At 40.1% G+C, this 27,965-nt stretch overlaps 2 protein-coding genes across 2 annotated transcripts in view; both read right to left on the reverse strand.

Annotated features, from left to right (window-relative positions):
* Positions 1 to 2,106: 2,106 nt before the first annotated feature.
* LOC118702696 (60S ribosomal protein L39-like) lies at positions 2,107 to 2,355 on the reverse strand. The gene has a single exon (XM_036408918.2). It carries the CDS (start codon positions 2,328 to 2,330, stop codon positions 2,175 to 2,177), a length of 156 nt encoding a protein of 51 aa, XP_036264811.1. The 5' UTR covers positions 2,331 to 2,355; the 3' UTR covers positions 2,107 to 2,174.
* An 11,054-nt stretch (positions 2,356 to 13,409) lies between these two features.
* LOC118702706 (glutamyl aminopeptidase) overlaps positions 13,410 to 27,965 on the reverse strand; it is a 78,688-nt gene continuing 64,132 nt past the window's right edge. Inside the window, exons 15-20 of the mRNA XM_036408940.2 lie at positions 26,627 to 26,700; positions 26,413 to 26,517; positions 26,154 to 26,324; positions 23,259 to 23,399; positions 15,630 to 15,708; positions 13,410 to 14,140 (exon numbers count right to left, since the gene is read on the reverse strand). Of these exons, the coding sequence (XP_036264833.1) occupies positions 13,988 to 14,140; positions 15,630 to 15,708; positions 23,259 to 23,399; positions 26,154 to 26,324; positions 26,413 to 26,517; positions 26,627 to 26,700 (723 nt within the window). The 3' untranslated portion in view covers positions 13,410 to 13,987. The remainder of the gene's footprint in view (positions 14,141 to 15,629; positions 15,709 to 23,258; positions 23,400 to 26,153; positions 26,325 to 26,412; positions 26,518 to 26,626; positions 26,701 to 27,965) is intronic.

The following is a 27,965-nucleotide window of genomic DNA, read 5'->3' on the forward strand; positions in this document are numbered from 1 at the left end:
TCCTCTCACTGCTGCAGGGAAAGGACAGCAAACTTGTTGATATATTCTGCTTGAGCATCTTCCACATTCTCACGCCTTTTGAAAGTGGTCTCCATAGAACCCTTTGCTCCCATGACTGCAATCTCCGCTGTGGGCCTGGTACAGCTGGTGTCACCACATAGGTGCCTGGAGCTCATGACATCATAGGCACCACCATAGGCCTCCCTGGTGATGACTGTGACTTTGGGCACAGTTGCCTCAGCAAATGCTGAGAAGTTGGCACCATGCTGGATGGTGCCTCTGTACTCCTTGCTGTGCCAGGCAGAAAGCCAGGGACATCAACAGAAGTGATGAATGGAATGTCATTTTGTTTGTTTCTTTTTCTTTTAAAATGTATTTTTTATTGATTTCAGAAAGGAAGGGAGAGAGAGCGAGATAAACATCAATGATGAGACAGGACCATTGCAAGCCCCCCTCCCTCCACTGGGGATCGAGCCCACAATCTAGGCATGTGCCCTGAGTGGGAATCAAACCATGACCTCCTGGTTTATAGGTCAATGCTCAACCACAGAGTCACGCCAGCCAGGCCTGGAATGATGAATGCATCACAGAATCAAACAAAACAATCCCCTTTCACTGAAGAATTACTATCCAAGCATCCTGAAGCCACCTTAGGTTGGTTGCCAACAATTCCAACCATCTTCCTATTCCTTCTTGCAAAACCAGCAATGATGTTCTTGGCATAATTGGGCACGATCTTAAAAAATTCTCTCCCATCAACAACAGAATGTGTGATATTCACTATGGTGAAGGCTGCGGTAGGTCCCAAAGGGACAATTGTGTTGAGCTTAGGAACAGACAGTCGCTAGGGTCATGGCACTCACGAATAGGAACCGGGTTCTGGCTGCTGAGGGGCAGGTAATGGAAGAACTCCGGGAGGTTGCACAGGTGTCCGCATCATTTTCAAAAGCTCCTTGGGCCCACCTGACAGGGTGGGGTGGGTCCTGGCACTACCAAGCTCCTCCTGCCTCACGTCCTCACTGGTGACAGCCGTCACAACATCAGGGCCAGTGATGAACAGGTAGGAGGTGTCCTTTGCCATGAACGTGAGTGTGATAGGGCTGAGGAGTAGACAGCCCCACCAGCTCATGGGCCCATGATCGGAGAAACCAGAGGGGTGACTCCCAATACCGTGACGTTCCTCAGAAAGATGTCTGGGTAGTAGGCCAAAGACTCTACTCCCTCTTGGGCCAGTGCTCCCCCAGAGTCATCCAGTCCAATCCCTGGAGCCCCATGTCACTGCCTGATGGATGCTTTTGCAGAACTTTTGGACATGTGCTCCTGACAGACTGCCTCCAAAAAAAAAAAAACGGTAAAACCCTGATTCAAGACCTAAACCAGTCTTCTGTTGATTCGGCCCTGTGTAGTGACAACCTTGTCTCCAGGAAACTTATTCTCATTAGCAGCCATTCCCAAATCTGCACATATGTGTTCCACAAACATGTCGCTCCCAACAAAACTGTCAGGGTCCAGCAAGAGACGACGTGCTCTCTGGCCGTCAGCTTTCCTCGCTGGCGCTGCGCTCCCATGCGGCGCTGGGGACTGGACACCCGCTGGCTACATCCCCTGACACCCAGACCTCTCCCCCAGCGCACAGCCTTGCTCCAGCCGCCCGTCCCCACGCGAGGTGCCTCCGCCATATTTCTGTTCTTAATTCTTTTTTTTCTTTTTTTTTTTAATATGTATTTATTATTTTTAAAATATATTTTTACTTATTTCAGAGAAGAAGGGAGATGGAGAGATAGAAGCATCAATAAGAGAAGATCAGCTGCCTCCTTCATGCCCCGCACCGGAATTGAGCCCCCAAATGGGCGTGTGCTCTGGCCAGGAATCTAACGGTGACCTCCTGGCTCATAGGAAGAGGCTCAGTCACTGAGCCACACCAGCTGGGCTGCTCTTAAGTTTTTTTTTTGTTTTTTTGTGTTTTTTTTTTTTTTAAGATTTCACACATTTATTACTGAACCATCCTACTATTGCAGGAGGGGAAAAAAATCAACAGAGCAAAATCACAAGTCTATTAATTCTCCAATTAAAATGCGCCAACTGTCCAGACAGTAACATCTTTTCAATCATTTAACGGTGTAGGCAACCTGGATACAGCATAAATATGTGAGTCATCTCTCATGAGTGAGTTCTCATAGGCCCAGTTTGGTTCTTCTCCAATGTCTCCTCTTCGAGTTGTACCTGATTTTATTACCAGTTTTCATCCGAATCCATTGGGGAATGGGCCAATTCTGCTTTTGTCTCTTGGCCAGGAACCTCTTGATCCTCAAAGTCTTGTGGGAAGACATGGTGAAGGCGATGTGAGCGCACGCACCTCGATGGCCTGCTCTTAATTCTTAATATGTGAAGGCTAATCTAGTGAAAGAGCTTTTTCCACAGTCAGTAAGGAGCTGCAAATTACTTTGGAAATTGCTTTGCTTTGCTATTTACATTTTGATTTCCCCTCCCCCATTTCTTTATTTCAAAATATTATTATTTTTGGTTTATATCTGTTTTATGGTTTATTGATGGTATCTAAATAGAAGATGAAGGTACACTTACTTTTGACTTAGGCTTTTGTATTTCAGCACTGGGTGTAAGCCTGGGGTGTTTTTCATTGTTGTTATCAAGTTGCTTGCTTCCTTCCTTCCTTCCTTCCTTCCTTTTTTTGCAGTTAGAAAGAAAACCTACTTGCTTCTATTGCTATTTCTATCCACCTTTCATTAAAAAAATCAAATTAATATTTCAAAGTCTTTTTTTTAAGTATATCATTTCTCTATTCAAAGATTTTAGTTGTTCTTTTATGACTTTGTTAAATTAAATTTGCTCTGTGGAGCACAAGGTGCCGGATAATGAGGTGCAGTTCAACAACAGACCAGAAGAAAAATTGAAATAGAAAACTTTGTTACTCACAGAGGCACACCACATGCTTTGAGGGGCCAAGAGGGGAGATCAAGGCAAAGACAGAGATGCAACACCTGGGGAACATGCTCTGTTAGGTTTGTTAGTATCCTGGGCTGAGGTGGAATCAGCCGATTCAAACTAAAGGGCAGGGTTTAGGTAAGCCCCACAGGGGTCTTATCACACAAGGGGAAAGTCCTGGGAGGCAGGGGAGAGTGCTGAGCACAAGGCTTTGGGGAAGACATATTGGGGACTGGCATTTCTTGTGACCCTGCAGGCTGCTGTCCAGGGTGTGCACTAGCATGAGGGAGCTAGTGTCAGATTAAGGCTCCCATAGGCCATTCAGCCAAACCTAATGGAGGCCGAGGCAGCAATATTTTGGAGTAACTAACTTAGCTAACCACTCTAGACACTTTTCTTAACTGTCTATATTCCCCCAGGTTAACTTTCAAGATTTCGTGTAATCTGGACCCTCCTTCATAAGCTGGGGTTTGCTTTTCACCATTGCCATCCTATGTTCTGACCCCGGTTCTCACTAGGGCAGGAGCAGGTCCACTTGTTTTTCATCTGGCCCTGGAGCATCAATGACTGATGGCCTTTGTTTGCATGATAATGGCTTTTACGTTGATCTCAGTAACTAGGGCCATTATTTATTTTTTTATCTCTCCATTTTAAAGTGGAGGGGGAAAAAATTGTCCATGCAAATATTGGAAGACAAACTAGAAGATTCCTTTCCTTCACATGTTGATAATGTGATAAAATTATGTCTCTTATCTTTCATTTCTTTTCAACTAAAGAGCCCCCTTTTCCTCTCCTTCCTTCTTCCTTTTCTTTCTCTTACCTCTTTTCTTCCCTAATTGTTTTCTTCCTTTCTTCTATCCAATAATAATTGTTGAGCCTTTCAATTAGCCTTGACAACTTATTTTCCATAACATTCTACCCCAGCTACATAACTTGGGGAGAAGGGGAGAGTGTGAAGAAACACGGTGTTCTTTTCATTGTATGTAAGAGAAACTCAATTTAAACCAATTTAGATGTAGAGGAGATTTATAGATTCGTGTATTTCAAAGATCTAGTGTATTTCAAAGGCAGCTAGATTCAGGGGCTCAAACCATGTAGTCCAGACTCTATGCTTCCTCTCTTAATTCTGCTTATTTCTACTTGGCTTCTCCATGTGCAGAAATCAGCCCCAAAAATCTACTAGCTTAGCAACCCCGGCAGAAAGCAACCTCTTCTTTAATGCCCATGTGTCAGAACCCGAGAACACATTAACTTGCTCTGTTTGGATTGAGTGGCCACTAGAGCTGCCCACTGTGCTCCTGGGGAAGGGGTGGGTTCTATGGTGGGAGGGATGGAAGGTGGGGAAAGGAAGCATTGCGCCTTTTAATCCAGTCACTATCACATGGAGTCCTGATGAAGAAAAATTTAACTTAAGAATCAGCTTCATCTTTGAAAGTAAATGTACATGTTATTGATTTTAGAAAGGAAGGGAGAGAAAGATCAATGATGAGAGAGAATCATTGATTAGCTGTCCCCTGCATGCCTTCTACTGGGGATTGAACGCACACTCAGGCAAGTGCCCTGACTGGGAATTGAACCAAGATCTCCTGGTTCATAGGTTGATGCTCAACCACAGAGCCACACCAGCTGAGCTGTAAGGGCCTTTTGAATTAAGAAGGCAAACTCTTGGATCTGGAAGTAGAAACAATTTTAAAGGGACAAAACTCTGCATCTTGGCAAAATGAAAATTGTCACCATCTATTGCAGAGGGTATAAGCCTTCCCATGAGCCAGCACTGCCCTGTGATTTTGTTTAGTGAGGCTTTCATGAAGGAAGACGGCTCTTTAATAGCTTTATTGAGCTCTAGCTCCTACATCTTAAAGCTCACCCCTTTAAAGCATTGCAGTACAGTGTTGTTGCTGTTTTGTATATTTATAGGGCTGTGAAACCATCACCATGGTCTAATATTAGAACGTTTTCATCACCTCAAAAAGGCAGCATTGCAGTCACCTTACACATCCCTTCCCCAAGCCCCCGGAAACCACTTGCCCACTTTCTATCTCTATACGTTTGCCTATTCAGGATATTCATATCCACCTGAATATACTTTTCTTTTCTTTTTTTAAAATATGTTTTTATTGATTTCAGAGAGAAAGGGAGAAGGAGAGAGAGATAGAAGTATCAATGATGAGCCAGGGCCGATTTGGCTCAGTGGATAGAGCGTCGACTTGTGGACTGAAAGGTCCCAGGTTCGATTCTGGTCAAGGGCATGTACCTTGGTTGCGGGCACATCCCCAGTGGGGTTGTGTGCAAGAGGCAGCTGATCGATGATTCTCTCTCATTGATGTTTCTAACTCTCTATCCCTCTCTCTTCCTCTCTGTAAAAAAATCAATAAAATATATTTAAAAAAAAAAAAGAAGTATCAACAATGAGAGAGAATCATTGATTGGCTGCCTCCCATACGCCCCACAATGGGATTAAGCTTGAAACCTGGGGATGTGCCCTTGACTGGAATTGAACCTGGGACCCTTTAGTTTGCAGGATGACACTCTATCCACTGAGCTAAACCGGCTAGGGCACTTGATTATATTTTACCATTGCCTTTTAGAAAAGATGGGAGGGAGGGAAAAGGGAGAGAGGGAGAAAGAAAGAGAGAGAGAGAAAGAGAGAGAGAGAGAAAGAAACACTGACTACTTGCTTCTTGCATGAGCCCTGACTGGTACTGGGATAGAAACTGCAACCCAGGTATATGCCCTTGACTGAGAATTGAACCCAATACCCCTTGATGTTTGGCTCATACTCTAACCACTTAGCAGCACTGGCCAGGACTACATTTAAGAATTGAGGGAATGGGGAGGTCAACTTTGAAGTTTTATTGGTGGTACAGTCTACTGTGCCCCTGTATTCCAACACCAAAGGGAACACACTGCTCCAGCTCCTTTTCCTTCACTGCAGGGAATAACATGTTCCAATGGTGCCTGCCATAACTTCTTCCATATTCTAAATATTGTCAGGTCCTGAGTGAATTCTCTGAAGGTCAGTCCAGTCCTCTGTCTGTTCCAAACAAAGGATCCAGCTTGCAGCTTTTTCTGTGCTCAGGACAATGGGCAGGAAAGGAGCCCTGAGGAAAAGATATATATCAATATATATATGGCTAAGCAACTGTCTGATAGGTAGCTATGATGTGCACTGACCACCAGGGGGCAAACGCTCAACACAGGAGCTGCTGAGCTGCAGTGACTTGATAGTGGTGGTTCTTGGGTGATGCCCCCGGAACCAGAGAGGAGGGAGCCCGATTCCAGGGTGTGTCACCCAAGAACTGCAGTCTTGCAATCCAGTACCCCTTGGGGAATGTTGGAGAGCCAGCTTCAGTCCTATCCCCACAGGCCAGCCCAAGGGACCCCTTGCTGGCCATCTTCTAATTAATTTCAATGTGTACGAATCCATGCATCAGGTCACCAGGAAAGCAATAAAGCACAACAAAATCTGTAATCCACTCGTATCCTCCAGGGGTCAGTTCAGGAAGTACACTAAATATTCCAAGCAGAAAAGGGAATATCTAGGGTAGGGGTGTCGAACTCAATCAGAGAAGGGGCCAAAATCTAAAATCCAGCCTAAATCGCGGGCCGAATGGTTTACTGAACAGTCATAAACTGTCATTGTGATGGAAACGCAGCGGAGTGCAGTGATGACAGCGCGGTGCGGGCCACATTGCAAGGCCTGGCGGGACAGATTTGGCCTGCGGGCCTTGTGTTTGACACATAGATTCTAGGGTATCAGTGAATTATTCAGGTAATTAGACACTTACGTATCATTGAAAAGTCTGGAGAAATAGAAGTTTCTGGGTCAGTGTCAAGCTTCTGGTTTCAAGACTGCATATCGCCACTTTTCTGACCCAGAAACACCTCATGCTATCCAGGGGTGAGGAGACTACTGGTCACATCAGAGCACCCTGCACTGCAGATGGTGGCTATGTAAGAACACAGAATTCGGGCCGAAACCGGTTTGGCTCAGAGGAATAGAGCATCGACCTGCGGACTGAAGGGTCCCAGGTTCGATTCCAGTCAAGGGCATGTACCTTGATTGCAGGCACATCCCCAGTGGGGGGGTGTGCAGGAGGCAGCTGGTCGATGTTTCTCTCTCATCCATTTTTCTAGCTCTCTATCCCTCTCCCTTCCTCTCTGTAAAAAATCAATAAAATATATATATTAAAAAAAAAAAAAAGAATTCAGAGGCTGCCAACGCATGTCTACCCCAGAGACTGCTTTCCCCTGCACTGTCCTTGAAAGTATTCTCATATCCTTCTCTTCTTTCCTTCCAAACCTCACACAAGTGCATACATTGGCAAAACATAAACCCAGTCTGGTAAGACAGGAGGATAGGGACATAGGTGATAGAAATGGTGGTTCTGTGACAGTAGACAATATTGTGCATGTCTTTAAATCTATCTAAATTGTCATCAGATTATAAATGTTTTATTTATGTAGGTGGCAAATATGAATACTTACGGACTCTCCAGTGGAGTATCAGGACAAAATGTTGTCAGTTGCTGGAGTTAGTCACTGCCTTCCTGCATTCTCCTTGCCCCATTTGTCTCATCCTACTCCATTACTTCCCTGACTCAATTTTTCCAATTTTTCTTTCGATTGTCTTCTAAATTCACTCCTAAATCTAGGACAACCAGTACCTAAAACAAGGCTTGCAATATAACAGATACTTTATACATTTTCATTCTTTGAATGAGTCACTTATCCAGTATTCTCTTCATTATCATTCTTTTCACCAAGCTTCTTTCTCTCTCACTGGTTCTTCTGTTGTTGTTTTTTAAAATATATTTTTATTAATTTTAGAGAGGAAGGGGGAAAGAGAGAGGGACAGAAGCATCAATGATGAGAGAGGATCATTGATCCGCCGCCTTCTGCACACCCCATACTGGAGACTGAGCCTGCAACCCGGGCATGTGCCTCTGACTGGAATTGAACCCAGGAACCCTCAGTCCGCAGGCTGATGCTTTATCCACTGAGCCAAACCGGCTAGAGCTGATTCTTCTGTTAATATAGCTCCAGACAGGCCGGGTCAATGTGCTCAGTTGCTGAGCACTCACCAATGAACCAGTTTGATTCCCGATTAGGGCCAGTGGGAGCCATGCAGGAGGCATCTGACCAATGATTCTCTCTCATCATTAATTCTATCTCTTTCTCCTCCTTTCCTCATGGAAATCATTAAAAATGTATTTCGAAAACACACACACACACACACACACACACACACACACACGAACAAAAACAAAACAAAACAAAACAACAACAACAACAAAAACTCCAGGCAGAATTGTTCTCAGTCAGCAGCATTCTCCTTACCTGTCGCATAGCATGGCTAAATGCTTGCAGCTTCTAGTCACAAGTTTAAGATTGGGCGGTGATTTTCACCTGGGGTGACTTGGCATCCTACTGGAGGACATAAAGCAATGTCTGAGACAGTTTTGGTTGGCGGAGGTGATAGTGGCAGCTAGAGCATAGGGGCCAGGGGTGTGGGAGGGCAGTCCTCCTCCATTCGCAGGCTCGCCCTCCCCAACAAAGAATGAACAGGCCCCAACAGTCAATAGCGAGGAACCCTTATTTAGAGTGTGGAAGAAGAAGGGGGGACGGGAGGAAAAAATATGGGTGCAGAAGGAGAGGAGCAAAGATGAGATCCAGCAGAGATCGCAAGCTTTTTCTGTAAAAGACCCAGAGGGTAGATATGTTAGGCTTTGCAGACCAGAAGATTTCTACTGTGACCAGCACTGCTGTTGTAGCAGGAAACTAGCCAGGGGCAACACATAAATGAGTGCACGTGGCTGTGTTCCAATAAACTGGAGGACACTGACATTTGAATTTTGTATAATTTTCGCGTGCTGTGAGTTATTATTTTTCTCTCGATTGTGTTTTAAACATTTTAAAATGTAAAAACTACTTTAGCTCGCAGGTCTTACAAAGATAAGCATGCACCGTTTTTGAACCCCTGGTAGAGGAGGAAGGAGGAGTAAGAACTGGAAATGAATAACTCTGGTAATTGTATTAGGCGGTGAGGCTAGATGCTGCTGAGGTACCAGGCAACCTCAACATTTCAGGGAGTTGCGATGACAGAGCTACCTCCCCGTCGCCATGCCCGCGCACTGCGCTGGTGAAGCCCTGTTCCATGCTGTTTTCATTCTGAATTCAGGCTAATCGAGCAGCCTCTTTCTGGAGCACTGCTGGATCTTGAGGCAGAAGGAAAACGTAGAACGTGGCAAGCCAGGTGCTGGCTCTGAACTTTCCTGCCTGAAATCGACATCTTTCGCTTTCGCTCCTATTTCACTAGCCAGAGCACGTCACACACCCACGCTGGCCTTCCACCAGGGCCTCGTGAGCCGAGTGATGATTTGTGAACAATAACAGTCTGACACATTGCCTCTCCTAAGTGCCTGCAGTTGCTTAGGCTTGGTTATTCCTGAACCAAGTTTAGGATATTCTCCAAACGAGTGTCTGAAGTGGGGGCTGGGGGACATCATAATGGTGACAATAATAACGTCTGTCAAAAGTTCAGAAACTGCCGGAGTAGAACCAATGAACCACCAAAGCAGTAATTAGTGAAAAATGTACTGTGCACACACCAAAAAGATAGTTCAAGAACTGGGAGCACTCAAACCCAAACATGGAATGAGGTTTAGGGGTTTATTGTTATAAAGCAGCTTATTCCGTGGGAAGGCAGTGTCTGTCTTTCAGAGGGATGGGTTATATTAGGATTTTCTTACATGATAGGGAGTTGGTTAGCGGTTACCTCTGACCAACCTTGGGAAACACTGTTTAGTTTATGATTCCCAGAGGCATAAACAAGCAATGACCCAGGTCAAGTTAGTCTTGCAAACAAAGGTAAATGAAGCTTTGTTCATATGACTAACCTGGTTTCGTCTGCTCGGAGCTTTCAAGGCTGGCCTCTGTTTTTTATGTTAAAATATTTAATGTTCATTGAGTGGCAGTTTTCCATGCATGCATCCGCTCCATGCACTTTGCATTTGATTCTCAGAGTAACTCATTGGACAGTTATTATCTCTATCTCCACTTTACAGATGAGGAAACTGAATAAAGAGATTAAGGGCACTGGACTGCCAAATAGCTGAAATTCAAACCCAAATCACTCTCGTTTTACTTTTTAAATATGTTTTTATTGATTTCAGGGAGGAAGGGAAAAGAAGAGACAGAGAGAGAGAGAGAGAGAGAGAGAGAGAGAGAGAGAGAGAGAGAGAGAGAGAGAGAGAGAGACATCAGTGATGAGAGAGAATCATTGATCGGCTGCCTCCTGCATGCCCCCAACTGGGGATTAAGCCCACAACCCAGGCATGTGCCCTTGACTGGAACTGAACCTGGGACCCTAAGGTCCACAGTCCGATGCTCTATCCACTGAGCCAAACCAGCTAGGGCAATCATTATCATTTTAAGGTTTTTGTTTCTACTCTAACATAGTGGTTAGGAACATAGGCTCTGGTTCTTATATAAACTCCCTATGCTCAAATCCTGGCTGGTGCCGGTAACTACTTTTATGACCTTGGGCAAATTCTGAAACTTCTCTCTGTTTCTGCATCTGTAAATTAGAGGTAGTAACAGGACCACCTCATGGTTTTTTTGTAAAGTTTAAATATAAAAATTAATGCATGTAGAGTGCTAGTGTTTAGAACAGAACCTGGTAAATTAAAAGTAGTGCTTGCGCCCTAGCTGGTTTGCTCAGTGGTTAAGCCATCCGCCTGCAGACTGAAAGGTCCCAGGTTCGATTACCGTCAAGGGCACATGCCAAGGTTGCAGGCTCGATCCCCAGTAGAGGCAATACAGGAGGCAGCCGATCAATGATTCTCTCTCATCATTAATGTTTCTATCTCTTTCCCTCTCCATTCCTCTCTGAAATCAATTAGAAGAAGAAGAAGAAGAAGAAGAAGAAGAAGAAGAAGAAGAAGAAGAAGAAGAAGAAGAAGAAGAAGAAGAACTTGTTAGTATTGTTACTTAGCAATGTTTTGGAAAACTCCATTGATAATTCTACTCCCCTTCCTTTTAAAAAATCATATATATATGATTTTTTCAGAGAGAAAGAGAGAGGGATAGAGAGTTTGAAACATTCGATCAGCTGCCTCCTGTACACCCACTAACAGGGATGTGCCTGCAACCAAGGTACATGCCCTTGACCGGAATCGAACCTGGGACCCTTCAGTCCACAGGCCGGTGCTGTATCCACTGAGCCAAACCAGTTAGGGCAAACCCTCCCATATGTTTCTTCCTTATTCCTAACTTTCCTTTGAGAAAATTCCCAATTCCTTCCTTTGAGAATTACTGTTCTGGATAGTTATCTATTTCTGGACTAATACTTCACCAGCATGGAAGGTGAACTGTAGGAATGCCATTGCCTTCAACCCCACTGTATATCTCAGTTTCCGCGACCTTCCTTGCTTGTTATATTTACATTCATCATTTAGCATATAAAGTTCTGGCTTGTTTTATGTGGGTGCACAGCAATGATCTGAAACACGGGAGTAGGCTGCCTCGGGTGGAGGTAGTATCAATGGCCCTGCTTCTTGCTAATCAATTTTTCCAGTTACATTTTTAAAGTTGATGGTTTTACTATAGTTTAATTTTGGAAACAACATACTAATTTTTCCCCCTGTGAAAATTGTGGCAAAACCAAGTTAGTATAGTAGCAAGTTGTGCTTGGCACAGGTCTATTGGTCATCGGCCTTGTATTTTATTTTCTAAAATTTTTTAAATTAATTTTTTTAGCCCTAACTGGTTTGGTTCAGTGGATAGAGTGTCAGCCTGTGGACTGAAGGGTCCTAGGTTTGATTCTGGCCAAGGACATGTATCTTGGTTGCGGGCACATCCCCAGTAGGGCGTGTGTAGGAGGCAGCTGATCGATGATTCTCTCTCATCGATGTTTCTAACTCTCTATCCCTCTCCCTTCCTCTCTGTAAAAAAAAATAAAAATAAAAATAAAATAAAATAAAATAAAATAAAATAAATCAATAAAAAATATATTTTTTAAAGTATTTTTTTTAGAGAGAGAAGAAAGAAGAGGGAGAGTGAGAAACATTGATGTGAGAGCAGAACATTGGTCAAACTGCCTCCTGCACACCTGCTGCCAGTGATAGAGTCCTGGGTATGTACCCTGACAGGGAATTGAACTGGCAACCTTTTGGTGCCCAGGAAGACACCCAGTCAACTGAACCACACCGGCCAGGGCTGGTCATAAACACTTTGAAAACCAGATACCGTTTGAGAAGGGCCTGCTGGCCGGTGGAGTACTTATGGCAAAGTGTGCAGAGCTCTTCCCATCGGTAAAGAGAAGTAGCCAGTTCCTTCTCCGTTTTAGTGCTTAAGATAAAATGAAGCAGATTGACTTGTAGACAAGTTGAAATCTTTTTTACTTACCATGTTATATTTTTTTCTTTTAAAAATTAATTTCTTACATAAAGTAGAAAGATAAGCCATCCTACTTGTCTATTTGGATACTTGAAACAATACACAGACTTCAAGTGCTGGTTTGGATTGTGGTTAATTTGAAGTTAGAGTGCAAATCCCCATGAGCACACTGAGGATTTCTGGTGTGGATGTGTTTTTTTCTTCTGAAGTAATTTAAAATAATATTTTTAAAGTTTTGGTCTGGAAATCTCTTCCTTTTTATTTTTATTTTTTCATTTCTCCCCAGTCTATATTTGAATATTTCAATTTAGCTGTGTGGATGGAGGAATGATAAGAGGCAGTAGTAAGAAAGTTTGAGAGAACTCCATTATGGCATATTATTATGTAAGTAAAGTCAAAACTAAGATTTTGATGGTTTTCCTGTGCTTCAATTACCATCAAGCCAATCTTTGATTATCTTATACTTCTGAAGGACCCAATAAATTTAGATTTTCTAGAGATAGCAGATTGGATCATAGTAATTTAACCATCTTTTCTGCTTATTGGACTTAAATTGTGGATCAACGAGGCATCAAGTACCATATTAAACATAACTGATGTCTTTAATCATGTTACGGATATAAATTTGATCCATGCTATTCTGTATGGATTAGGATAGGGGTTTATACATAAATGTTACTATAAGAAGATGTATCTTCCGATATGCAGAGTCATGCTGGAAATATCCATGAGTTTCCTCATTTTCACACTTAGATTGTTAGGTTAGGTTGAAACTAAATTCTAATTCCATTTAGTTTTATAGAACAACCAGCCTTTGCTTCTTCCTGACCAGTTTCCAATTATTTTACCCTTTTCCTCTAAAATCCATGGAGCAGAGTTAAGCACTATCTTCCCTCTAATTTCATAGCATATTTGAGGGAGCTTTGCAGAGAATGGAACAAGCTGATACAGTAGCAAGCATGAAAAAGGCTGAGTTCTTGAATCATAGTTGCATTGTGCTAAATTATTTGGGGAGCAATGCAACTGTCATTATTCAAGAGTAAAGTGACACGGGAAAACAACATATATTTTTTTCAAGGTAATCATTCAGATTTATTTTTAAAATGAGAGGAAGGTTCTCATTGATTTTATAAGAGCAATGGCAACAGTCAGCCATTTCTTTGGCTAATTCATACAATTCTTAAGTAAAATTTAAGCCCAGTTACTTTGGTAGGATTTAAAGGAATAAGACATATGTGAAAAAAATGATATTAGATCTGTATAATTCTGAATCATAAAATTAAGTTTAAGAAGGTAATATTGGTCCCTCAAACACTGGTATTCAAACTTTAAAAATCAATCAAGAGAAAAGATTAGTGGTGTTTCTTTGGCACTAAAAATGTAAAGCTAAGACCAAATTGTTCTATTTTCACAGAGTTAAGATACAAAGAATGATATTTAAAGACATTAAAATGGCTATTAAATTCTCTTTCATCGGTAAAGAATCTCCTATGAAGTACACTTAGAAGAAATCCCTGAGTACATTGCTTAGCGAAAGCAGGATCTGTGTATAAGGTTCCCTCCACGGTGCTTGTAAATTGGGTCACCAAATGCTTACTAGAGTAGAAACGAGACATTTACAAAATTAAAATGATGTTTGAACACCTTATCCACTCTTGGGTAATCCTGAAAACCATCCGCTTATACTCTTTCTATTTTGCTTTAGCCATTCAATATTGTTTTTCACTGTTTCCAGCGCTTGCTCCCTAGGTTTCTCTCCTGCTCCAGCTTCCGGATATTTTTTGAAGAAACTCTCCATCTACAAAAGAGGGGGAAATAATGAAGGAAATCATTTTAAGCACAATTATTCTTCTAGAATTTTATTCACAAAATGAATTTGTTTGCTTCTTCCCTGGAAATTCAGTATCACTGCCCAACACTAAGATGCACCTTTTGCCGAAACCGGTTTGGCTCAGTGGCAGACCATCAGTCTGCGGACTGAAAGGTCCCGGGTTTGATTCCGGTCAAGGGCATGTACCTTGGTTTCAGGCACATCTCCGGTGGGGGGTGTGCAAGAGGCAGCTGGGCGATGTTTCTCTCTCATTGATGTTTCTAGCCCTCTATCTCTCTCCCTTCCTCTCTGTGAAAAATCAATAAAATATATTAAAAAAAAAAAAAGACGCACCTTTTGGCCCATCATTTAGATGGAGCCTGCCTCTCAGAACAGCCATGATTGTCCATGGCTTTTGGACGCCTGGCAGCACGTCAAGCCTCTAGAGACGCCAACATACTGGGTTGGGGGAGAGGTGGGGTTTCGGAGGGGAAGGGCAGCATAATGGCAGTCGGCATGCCCATTCCTGCTTCTGCTGGTTTCTTTATTTTCTGTACATGCCTCGGGGCCTCCTTGGAAGATTTGGTGTATGGAATGATGACTTTGCTTAGCCTTCCATTCTAAGGGGCAGGAGCATTTTAACATACTTCCAGTTCACTTGTTAAGTGAACTAAACAAATTAAAAAATATATATATTTTTAATTGATTTCAGAGAGGAAGGGAAAGGAAGAGAGAGCTAGAAACATCAATGATGAGAGAGAATCATTGATTGACTGCCTCCTGCATGCCCCCTACTGGGGACTGAGCCTGCAACCCCAGGCATGTGCCCTGACTGGGAATTGAATCCGGGACCTTTCAGTCCACAGGCTGGGACTCTATCTACTTAGCCAAACCTGTTAGGGCTGGGGGGAAAAAATCTTGGTCAAACCTGGTTCTATCTTTCCGATTTCCTCCAAAACTCAACTCTAGTATTATTTATTATTTGCAAGAATCAGAACTACTTTGTTTCTTAACAACAGAGAAGACTGTTAACATTCCAATATCTAATACACAGAAAATCCATACAATGTGTCCAACATGAATATACATTGTGTTCACTCTGGGAACTGACATGTTTGAAACCTCAAAGCTTTGGGTTAAGTTTTGAAATTCCAAAATGATGAATTCTGGGGGGGAAATCACATTTCGACCAATTTATTCCAGGGTGACGTTTGCCAGGAGAGGAGAGACATGCTGCTGTTCATATGTCTCACCTTTCTCAGATTTCACCTTTCTCAGATTTCAAACTTAGTGTGTTTCTCGCTTATTTGATTTTTTTTTTCAGTTTAGAAGAAATAGGTATACATTTAATTAGATATAGGGATTACTTCTTTATCCTTGTCTTCTCTGATCTTAATAGAGAAAATACCATCTCTGATTTTTAGAAAAGCTACGTTTGTCATTTCTGAGACGAGTCTAGACGAATCTGTGGCCATACCTCCCAGAGCTGGAGCTCCGTGTTGAAGGACTCTGTTATTGAGACAACCCGGCCAAGGGTCCTGTCATTGAGTGTGAATCTGAAGAGAAATTTAGGGGAGTAAAAGAGAATATCAGTACACAGAACCTTACATTTTTTCCTCTGGATGCAAACATTGGCTTTTCATTGTATGGGTTGTTGTAAAAGCAGTTTTCAAAGTGAGCAAAACATTTAATTTAAGATAACTCCATTCAGGAGAAATCCTTTGTAAACTCCGCACTTCTTTGTGTAGGTAGATTCACAACAACTTTCCCCAGAGGTGGTAGACTGCATGTGGTATTACCCAAACCAGCTCTCCTTTCTGCTGGTCACACGAGAACCCAGCTAGAGATGACATTTCTCAGCTTCCCTCGTAGCCAGGTGTAAACAGGTGAACCAATTATTATCAATGGGACACAAGCGGAAGTGATATGTTCAACTTTCATCTCCTTGCTTAAGTGAAAGAAATTGCTTGTCTTAGAGCTCTTGGTTTTTCCCCACCTCCTCTTTCTCCAAGTTTCAACCACACAGTAAGGATAAGGCCCTAGGATTCAAGGGGCAAAACCACCTACCAACTTGGAATGCTCACTTCAGGAGACTAGCCTGAATGAGAAAGAACTGCTTGTATCATTCCAGCTGCTGAATCTCTATGTTCTATTACAGCAGGAAAGCTCTACCACCTTTACATTAACTACCACCCTATGCATCTTCCTGCAGTTACAGGCATTTGCATGTAGGCTTTATTTTTTCTTCTTTTTTTTCTTTAGAAAAGCTTTATTAACTATAATACTTGCATATTTTGGTTAGTATCTGTATCAGCCTGGCAAAGGAAAGAAACTCAAAGCTAAGTGCAAAAATAGAATGTTATTTCTATTCTTGTACCTTTCATTTTTTCTTTTTAAAGAGCAAGAATCACAAATTTTCTTACAGACCGTAACAACAATGATTGTGATGCAAGTCAGCATCTCATCACAATTAATCTCAGTACAAGAGGAAAAGCAGCCACAACAAAGCAAATAAAATGTGAACCACTGAAATGTTGGGAAAGGATAAAATAAAATATATTAATAGATAAAGAGGTCAACTATTAGTAGGAGAAATTTTATGTTAAAAATGATTACATAGCAAAAGCAGAAACTAAAAGGATGAAAACTGACCACATTTTGTTACATACACGTTTTTCAAAGTTTTATACTAAAAATGCCATAAAAATAAAAGTAAAAATGTATTACTTTGTTGTAAAAAGAGCAAATATTTTCACTAAAAATTAAACCCTTTCCCTTGATCTGGTGTCTCTCTCAATTTCCTTTCTCTCACCTCTTCATTTATAGTCAAATCTTTCTCTACAATCCTTGTCTCCATCTCCTTACCACTCATTCATTGGCTTTAATTTAGATTCCTCCACTATCATTCCATTGAAAAACTCCTTCTAGAGTTATTATGAGATTTTTATGCAAATAAATTTAATGAGCATTTTTTTTAGCCTTCAGTTTACTCAAACCTTAAGTAGCATTTGACAAGGAACTATAGAGTCCTTGTAACAATCTAGCATCTCAAAAACATCACACATATACCCTGGCCGGGTGGCTTAGTTGCTTGGAGAATTGTCCAGTACATCAAAACGTCAAAAGGTTGTGGGTTCCAGTCAGGACTCATACCCAAGTTTTGAGCTCAATTCCCAGATGCCGCCCAAGAGGCAACCCATCGATGTTTCTCTCACTGATGTTTCTTTCTCTCTCCTCTCTCTCTCTCTAAAATCAATAAAAACATATTCTTGGGTAAAGGTTGCTGATGTGTTTTTTTGTTTTTGTTTTTTTAAGTATCATATTTAAAAAAACTGAACTTATTGCTCTTAGAATAAAAACCCTGCAAAGCTTGGCCTTTATCGTTCCTCTTTTCTGATAGTAAGTACTAGTATTCAGCCAGGAATGCTTCACCCTAGTAAAGTCCTGCCCTTCCTTCGGAATTCAATGCAACATCACTTCTTTAGGGAAGCCCTTAATCACCAACTTCTCTAGGCTTGGTTGGTTTTCCCTTTATACTCTCTTAATGTGCTTGAACCTCTTCTATTTGCAATTATTACAATTTTAATCATACATGTATTTGTGTTATTCTTTACTTAGTATTGGTCTCCATCACTAGACTCTAAGATCCATGAGAACAAGGAACCAGAATTGTTTTTTCCTCACCATTGTATGTTAATGCCAAGCACAATGTCTAATAACGTTTATTGGATGGGAGAATTATAATTAAAAATTAGATATCAGGTACCATGTATTCTAATAGCAAAAATGTTTTAAAATGACAACATTGGTTATTGGTTAGGATTAGAAAAATAGATCAATTTATTGGTAAATTTTTTTGGGGGTAACAATTACTTCCAGTATCCTAAAGAAAATATCAAGAACATTAAAAATTAAAAAGATTCCGTTTCAAAGATGTCCATCAAAATATCCTATTTAATAAAAGAGTAATAGGCGAATTGATCATACCTCAGCCACAACCACAAGCCACGCCCACCAGCCAATCAGGAGCGAGTATGCAAATTAACCCAACCAAAATGGCTGTGGCCACCGAGCGAACAGGAGGCTTGGCTTTCCCAGGCAAAGGAGGAAGCCAAGCTTCCTGCACACCCTGGCCAGCCCAGGCCTCCACTCAAGGCTACAACACACAAGATGGCCAGCAGGGGAGGGCAGTTGGGAGGGACCAGGCCTGTAAGTGAGGGCAGTTGGGGGGAATCCAGGCCTGCAGGGGAGGACAGTTAGGGGAAAACAGGCTGGCAGGGGAGCAGTTTGGCATCAATCAGGCTGGCAGGGGATGATCAGGCTGGCAGGCAGAAGCTGTTAGGGACAATCAGGAAGGAAGGCAGGTGAGGTGCAGGTTGGGTTGAGGGATACCCCTCCATGCATGAATTTCATGCACCTGGCCTCTAGTTATTTATATACTGGAAAGTTTAGAACATCCTGTTATCCAACAGCTGGAGATGGGCTAAATAAACTATTAATAAGATGTACCTGAACATCCATAATAATAAAAGTGTATTATGCTAACTAAACCGGACATCCTTCCAGACGACTTTCCGGACAAAGTTGGGGCTGCGAAGGAAGCCTGGATCCCGTTCACCAGAGGGTAGCTGGTGTCAGCAGCTGGGTGAAGGAATGCCTACTCTTGCATGGATTTCATGCATCTGGCCTCTATTTAAAATATAATTGAATATTAAAAATAACATTGAAAAATCATACTTAAAGACATGGAAAGACATCTTATAAAGCTATCTATATTAATAAAAGGATGATATGCTAATTAGACTGGACTTCTTCCAGACATTCCTCCTGACATCCATCTGAACAAAGCCATGGTGGCGGGGGCTGAGGCAGAAGTGGTTAGGGGCAATCAGGTAGGCAGATGGCCCCTCACCAGGCTGGTTCTGCCCCCCTCTCCCCCTCCCCGCCCCAGCAAGCAGTAGGGATGATCAGGTAGGCAGGCAGAGGTGGTTAGAGGTGATTAGGCAGGCAGGCAAAATGGTTAGGAGCGATCAGGCAGGCAGAGTGGTTAGGGGCGATCAGGCAGGCAGGGGAGCAAGGAGTGATCAGGCAGGGAGGCAGGTGAGTGGTTAGGAGCCAGTGGTCCTGGATTGCAAGAGGGATGTCCAACTACTAGTTTAGGCCTGATTCCTGTGGGATCAGGCCTAATACAGCAGTCGGACATCCCCTGAGGGGTCCCAGATTGGAGAGAGTGAAGGCCAGGCTGAGGGACACCCTTCTCCCTTGTGCATGAATTTTATGCACAGGGTCTCTAGTATCTATAATACGATTCCATTTCTGTAAATAAATAAATAAACAAACAGCCATAAAAAATGGCCCAAGGAAAAAAATCTTAGTAAAATTTTAGTGTGACAACAGGGTGGTAGAATTATGGGAGGTTTTTGCTTATCTGTATCTTGTACAAAACAACTTATACTCATAACAAGAAAATAGGGACTTAGGAAGATGGAGTACTGGATGAAAGAAGGTGAAGAAATTATATAAGCATAATTATATAAATTATATAAACCAAAAATATATAAACATAGCCCATGGACACAGACACCAGTGTGGTAAAGGATAGAGGGAGGGGGAGGCTGGGACTGGGTGGAGGTGGATAATGTGGAGAAAAATAGGGGGCATCTATAATAGTGCCAACAATAAATAAATAAATAATAAATATAAATAAATAAATAGATAAATAGATTTAAGAAAGGAAAGTTGCTATCATGATATCCTACAGATAAAAAGAAAGTCTGCTAATTACAGGTAAGAAAACATATTATTAGTAACCTTCCATAATTTCTGTAAGATTTGTTGTATTTTGTTCTTCAAAGCTAAAAATTAAAGGATATATTTGGGGATTAATAATGAATGGATTGAATAAAAACTAACTACCTGTATAAATATTAGAAGTATAAGAACAAAATATGTTCATTCCCAAAACCAGTACCACATAAAGTGTAGCATTTAAGGAGAAATATGCTATATATTTATTATATTGATTACTTTTAAAACTAAAATAAGAATTTAATTATATCTTAAATATTTTGAAATATAATTATATAAAAATAATCTTCTTAGACTTAATATTTACCAAAGTATTGTTATTTCTCAAAATAAATGATTTTGATACACACGAAACTTTTATTAAATTATTATTTTGCTTGTGAAATAGTGTTTAAGTGGCTTTAGTCATATTCCATTGACTTAACATTTCAGCTATAGTCATAAATTAAAACCATGCTTTTTCATACTAAACTACTAATTTATTGCGTTCACCCAACTTCACAGTTTCATCTAAGAGTTTAGTGAAATAAATAAAAAAAACAAAGAATAAATTCTGAGAATCTTTGGAATTTTGTGGTTAAGTCTGGAAAGAACATTAGTGGTGTGGCCATCAATTGTCATAAAAATCACCTGACAAAAAATTTATAAAAAACCAGCTTATTAATTTTAGAATGACAATAAATTGCTCATAAAATGGAGGCAGTAAATCCACTCATTTTGAAGTCTGAAAAATGTTCAAGAGTTTAGAAATAGTTGGATAAAACTTGGCTAATTTATGTTTAATTTGTCATATTCAGTATTAATGGGATATTTATTTATTCAAACTAGCCATAATTAATATTGGGCATTCTGTGTGTGTCCAGCATGTGGTTATTATATAATTTTATGCAATTGGCTATTTGAAATAATACCCAATGAGAATTAGATCACTAGACTATGAGGAAATACTAAAAAGCCTTAGGTGAGGATTTTTGGTCTAGCACTAGAAATGGTTTATCAATTAATTTTCTTGAAAAAAATTCAGTATCATGTCTCATAAATTTCTTTTAAGATCAGATGTTTATGACCTTTTTTTCTGGACTTGTGCCTGTAGGATTTTGTTTGTTTGTTTGTTTGTTTATGACTTTTATTGCAAGGTAATACTTGACTTTATTTTTGGGTTTTTTTTCATATTACTCAGTTTCCTTTTAATATGAATGATTCTCTCATCTATTTTATTTTTGATGTTTGTTTTTCAGCTTTCATGGTATTATCACTTTTGAAGAGTTGTGTTTTGTTTTTTAAATTTTTTTTTTTTTTTTTTTTCAGAGAGGAAGGGAGAGGGAGAAAGAGACAAAACCATCAATGATGAGAGAGAATCATTGATTGACTACTTCCTGCACGCTTCTTACTAGGGATGGAGCCCACAACCCAGGCATGTGCCCTTGACTGGAATTGAAACTCGGGACCCTTACATATGCAGACCCACGCTCTATCCACTGAGCAAAACTGGCTAGGACAACACCTGTTTTTTTCTACTTCTCAATTTTTAAAGAGGAATAGCAATGAACTAATTTTTAAAAATGAAAAATGCATTATTTGAAATAAATTACACAGAGCTGTTTAAATAGGCCTTGAGAAATACTTTACTTAATGAACAATTTGCAAAATGAACATTATTTACTTATTTTTTCACAATAATTCAAAAGTAAGCATTATTCTTTATCTACATAGGTTTCTTGCAGCATATACCAAAAAAAAAGTTTTATAGGTCTTTCAATTAAAATAATATATACAGTAGTTGTCAGTAGGCATATACCTTCCAAAATGGAAGGTATTATATTGCATAATATGAAATGATACCCCAGGTAACATGTTCTGAATAGATAGATTTATTAATTCTAAATCAAGTATTTTATTGAAACAACTAGAGGCTCAGCACACAGATTTGTGCACCAGTGGGGTCCCTTAACCTGGCCTGTGGGGATTGGGCTGATACTGTCTCTCTGACATCCTCTGAGGGATCCTGGGTTGCAAGAGGGCACAGGCCAGGCCAAGGGACTCTACTGGTGCATGATCAGGGCCAGGAAGGGACCACAGGAGGGCTCCAGGACGTGTCTGGCCCACCCATTTCACCCAGTCCCCGATTAGCAGAACCCAGCAGCAAGCTAACCTACTGGTCAGAGCATCTGCCCCCTGGTGGTCAGTGCACATCATAGTGACCAGTCAAATGGTTGAACGAACTATTAGCATATTAGGCTTTTATTATATAGGATTATAAACAGATAAAGCATCATGTATGCATGCTCATGCATCAATCGATCTTCATAGAGATGGATGAACTATCACAATCAATCATTGCAATAGAAAAGGCAAAATATTATCACAAATAGGTAAAAAGCAATGTATATTATCTTGGTTGAGAGCTAGAGATTTAATCTGGATCTTAGAAGAATAAGAAATTTGAATCATTCTAATGGCACTCTGGTGAATTGTAGTGTAGGAAAGAGAATACAAATACGAGTTATCATCGTAGTTAATATTTCTGATAAGGCAGTCAATTAGGCAGTGCTGAGGGAAAGACAGATGAGATTAGAAGGGGATAAGAGAGGCTATTTCCTGGTGTGGGAATTATAGACAGTGAAGTTCTTTTGGTCAATGTTTTTATATTTGCTTGGGATACATAATCTATATTCTATTTTATACTCTGCAAAAGAAATATATTTTTAATGGACATAAGCATTACATTTAGAGGAATAGTAATATTTCTTTTGGGGGGGAAATCTCTTTAGTAAATTTGCTATTTTACATTTTAAAACTCCTAATGCCTGGGAAGCAGTTTCTTCTTAAGAACTTTTCAAAATACCTAAAGTTTAGTTATCTGGTCAAGGAAGATAAAAGCTATCAGTAATATATGCTCAGTAAGATATAGGGCTCAATGTGAACCCAGGTCCAATAGTTCTTTTTTAGTTTTCATTAAATATTCATTGAGAACTAAGTATGTGCCTGGCATTATGCTAAGTGCTATCATAACAGACAGAATTATATTAACTTGTTTTTACCAAACTAAAAATAATGTGATTTAGGCTTCTCTTCAGATTTTAGAATTCTATAGATCCAATGGAAACAATATTTTTCCAAAAGAAATTATGCTGAAAATTAATTAGTATATTGCTTCCCTGGAAGGAGAAAAATCCATGATCCATTACCTCTGGTGATATGCTATTTTAGATATTGTATAGCTGTCAGAGGAAGTACAGTAAAGAGAAAAAGAACTGTAGGTAGTATCTAACAACAAAACATTATCTGATCATCCCACCTGTTGACTAGATATTCCCAGTTGAGCTGTATCCAATTCCAGGCCATGCTCTTCCCATAGCTGTTATATGAGATATATCGGATGACCGTAAACACATCCTGACTTTTAATAAGGTTTGAGTCCTTGAGCAAGTCCAAATACCTAAGAGAAGCCAAAAATTCAAAATGAACTTTTAATGTTCACCCTTAGCTGAATTCCAATAGAACATAGCGTTCGTTCCTGTAATTCAATTCTTGAGGCACTAAGCAACAAACTTAATTAAATATGACAAATAAGAAAACACAACTTAAAATTTTCTAAAATATTTAACTGTTTGTTTAAAAAAAACAAACACAACCCAACCCATGATTTTTGAGGACTAGTGAAATGTAAGCTACAGAAACATTAAAACTTGAATTATTTTGAAAGTATTAAAAACAATATAAAAACACAATTTTAACTATTAATTATTTGTGACAAAATGAATAAATCATTTATTTTACTACTCTTTTTTTAAAAAACATATTTTATTTATTTTTTACAAAGAGAAAGAGAGAGGGATAGAAAGTTAGAAACATCGATGAGAGAGAATCATCGATCAGCTACCTGCAACCAATGTACATGCCCTTGACTGGAATCAAACCTGGGACCTTCCTGTCCACAGGTGGACACTCTATCCACTGAACCAAACCGGTCTTGGCATCATGAATAAAATTTTAAGAATATCATGCTAAGTGAAATAACTGAGATAGAAAAAAACAAGAACCATATGATTTCACTTATATGTTGGATATAAAACTGAAAGCAACAAATGAACAAACAAATCAGACAAAAACTCATAAACACAGACAACAGTATGATGGTGACCAGAGGGCTAACAGGCTGAGGAAGGGTTGTAAAAGGTAAAGTGGGCCAAATATATGGTGACAAAAGAAGATTGGACTTTGGGTGGTGGGTACACAATGAAATATACAGATGATGTACACTTGAAACCTATATAATTTTATTAACTAATGCCAACCCAATAAATAAGTAACAAAAATAAAAAACAATAACTGGATCTATTGAATAGAAACACTTTATCCACTTACAAGTATTAAAAAGAAGCCAGTAAGTTAAGAGAAAGGATTTATAGTCTAACCAGAGGCCTGATGCACAAAATTCGTGCAAAGGGCTCAGACCTCACAGGCCCAGCTTTGTCTGGAAGGTCGTTCTGCTGTTTGGTCTAATTAGCATATTAGCTTTTCATTATATAGGATTCTCTGCGGGATACAAGTTGCCTTATTAGTTCTTTTATAGAATGTATGAAACATATTCCTAATATAACCTATGTGGTTAGATTGGTTTGCTATAATTATAGTATAATGCAAATAAGTCCAAATCAATAGGTTAAGTGACCAAACCAATAGATTTTTATTAAATTTATGTCATGGTTGTATCTAAAGGGAATATCTCAACATGCTGTAAACCGTTGAACTTCCAGAAACTGCACTGGACGAGGGCCCCTGAATGTTTATGCAATATATCTTTTATCTTCTAATTCATAAGACCCTTAGTAAGGCATCTAAGTACTTGCTAATTTTCTCATCAGATACAATCAGTACAATGACATTCAAGTAATGGATCAATATGATGTTCTGTTGACTGTCAAGATGATCAAGTTCTTGGTGGACTATTTAGAGCAGTGAGCAGGAGAAATGACTGCTTTATAATAGCGTATTGTTGAATGTGTATGATTGGTCCTGCCAGGTAAAAACAGTTTCTGGTAGTTCTTACAAATTGGTTATTGTGTGGTAATTTATCACTTATATTCTGCCTCTCCCATAAACCTCGAGGGTAGATATAATCTTATTCATTTTTAGCCCCACTCTCTATATACCTATACATAAAAAGGACATCAAAAGACTTGGTTTAACGACTCTAGCTGATTTGGCTCTATAGAGTGTCAGACTTCAGACTGAAAAGTCCCAGGTTTGATTCCGGTCAAGGGCACATGCCCAGGTTGCAGGCTTGATTCCCAGTAGGGGGTGTGCAGGAAGCAGCCTATCAATGATTCTTTCTCATCACTGATGTTTCTATCTCTCTCCCTTTCCCTTCCTCTCTGAAATCAATAAAAAAATATATTAAAAAATGATTCAATTAAATGAATGAAGTAACTAAGAAATAATAACTAAGCAAAAAAAATGAATTAAGGCAGAAGTCAGTTGGCTTGTGGCACAGGTGTGGAGTAGAAGATTCATAGATAAGCTTCAAGAAATCTTTATACATTTTGAGTGAAATGTAAATATTTTATTTGTGTATATGCATATTGTGGCAGACTCTCCTCCTCTGCTGATAGAAACTGGTTTTGTTCTGGGCTTGTTCTTGACTATAGACAAACTAGATTCCTTCCCCAGTCCCAGAGTATCACCATTGACCCAAATCAGTCTAAAAAATTCAAATTCATCCTACTCCAAAATGATTATGTGGTAGACCCAGAGTATGACTCAGAATGATCAAGAATGGCCCAGTTCTGGATAAGGAGGGGGAAGTGGAGATAACAGACCTCTTAATATAAAAGACAGGGGAAACTCTTTTGCTCCTTTCTTCCATTGAACATATATCTATGAAGACAAAATGTTTGGAACTCTGAAAGTCGTTAGACATCCAACAGGTTGAGAATGACAAAACAAAAAGGGAAAGAGCCTAAGTCCTCGGTGAAAACTGTCTTCCTCTAGAACTTTTTCATATGAGATGACATTTCTTTACTATGTAAGCCACTATTACACAAATAGTTTATTTCTTGCAGGGAAAATGACTGTTGATAGATTTTCTTGGAAACATACTTTAATAGCATCTATAAGAGACTGGGATGCATAAACCAAAAAACACAATTCCTAAAAGTAAAAAAAAAAATAAAAAAAAATTCTAATTTACCTTGACAGAATAGTAACATCCTTGATTGATGCTAATGCATACAGCAGCTTTTCTTTTTCTTGAGCTAATGGAGTTTTCTGATATTGTTCAAGTGTGTAGTTCCATGAAGACTCATTGCCAGAGTTCTGCATCCCATAACGATAGACCAGAAGCCTGAGATTTACAGGAATGCTAGAAGAATAAACAGTGTTTCAGAAATTTCCATTTTTCATTGTGAAGTTTAAAGTCTTCTGGAAATGAACACATGGTGAATAGTCACCTCACAGTCCCAGTGAGCCACTGCTGAAATAACTGGGAAGCGTTGCCCAAGGCTTCTTGGTCTCCCATCTTGCATGCGAACCCTAACACAGAGGTGCGGAGTAACCTTAGAAAACAAACACACACAAAGCTGGGCCTTGAGTACTTTTCTACACATTTTAGAACATGCAAACAGATACTGAATGGATGTTAGTTTAAAAAATGTAAAAAATAACTTTGTGAGGTGGTCTCCAGTGTCATTCCATGTCAGATGATCTGCAACCGGCTTCACTTGGCCTCGGAAGTATTCCTGAAATAAAAGCACCATGTACCATGAGTAACAATTCATTATTTATCAACAGTCTTTCAACTATTATAAACTACAGTCACCCCCCCCCCCCCCCCACACACACCACCATCATAACCTTTTTTTCTACTAGTTCAGAGAACATTGGGCCTGTCACTAGGAAGGGGTGCTTTCCGTTCTTTATCACATTGCAATATTGCTTCAGGAAAAGTACATCCCAAACATTCTCTAGTGTTTTATCCAACTTTGGGTAAGCCTCTCTTAGCTTCCACTTCTTGTGAAATAGAATAACACTTGACATACTTGTTCAAGTACTGATGAAATAATAAAATTATTTCAACATTTGTATATTGCCTTTGGATTTACAGAGGACATTTATATAACATAATCTTCATCCCATTACCATAGGCAGTCAAGTGCTGACATTCTTACTGTACAAAGAAAATTTAAGACTCAAATATTAAATCATTTGTCCAAGTTATTTTATTTACTAAGTGGAAGAACCAGACATTCAAATCCAGAATTTGTTTAAAATTACAAGTGTCTTGCCAAAGTGCTACATCATTTGTAATGATGACTATCTATATATGTAAAAAGTCAGTGACCAGAACACAGAATGACTAGAATGACCAGTCACTATGATACCCACTGCAGCCTGTGAACTGGCCTGATTGGAGGATGGGGCAAGTTGGCCAATCTCCTATGCCCCTTCTCCCAGTTGGCCCCACCCCTCATTGGCTTCTCTCACTCCAATTGGCCAATAGCCCTTCGCCCCTCCCCCCAGCTGACCTGGCCCTGTCAGCCCTATCCGGTGGGCTGGCCAGCAAATTTTCCGCCATATCTTCCTCCCGCCATCTCTTCCTCCTGACAGGCCCAACCCTAATTCACCCTGATTGGGGCCAGGCTGGCTGGATTCCATCCATGCATGAATTCATGCACTGAGCCTCTAGTCTCATAATAAAATCTCAATATGGAAATAACAGCAGAGCCGAAACCGGTTTGGCTCAATGGATAGAGCGTCGGCTTGGGGATTGAAAGGTCCCGGGTTCGATTCCGGTCAAGGGCATGTACCTTGGTTGCGGGCATACCCCCGGTGGGGGGTGTGCTGGAGGCAGCTGATCGATGACTCTCTCTCATCGATGTTTCTAACTCTCTATCTCTCTCCCTTCCTCGCTGTACAAAATCAATAAATAATATTAAAAAAAAAAAAGAAATAACAGCAGAAATATAATGTTATATTTTGGGAAGAATGAATTCATTTTGACCTA

The sequence above is a fragment of the Pipistrellus kuhlii genome, unplaced genomic scaffold, assembly GCF_014108245.1.
Source record: "Pipistrellus kuhlii isolate mPipKuh1 unplaced genomic scaffold, mPipKuh1.p scaffold_m20_p_1, whole genome shotgun sequence".
Lineage (NCBI taxonomy): Eukaryota > Metazoa > Chordata > Mammalia > Chiroptera > Vespertilionidae > Pipistrellus > Pipistrellus kuhlii.

Coding starts and splice junctions, on each gene's coding strand:
- LOC118702696 (XM_036408918.2), bottom strand. CDS start 2,330: ATGTCTTCCCACAAGACTTTGAGGATCAAGAGGTTCCTGGCCAAGAGA.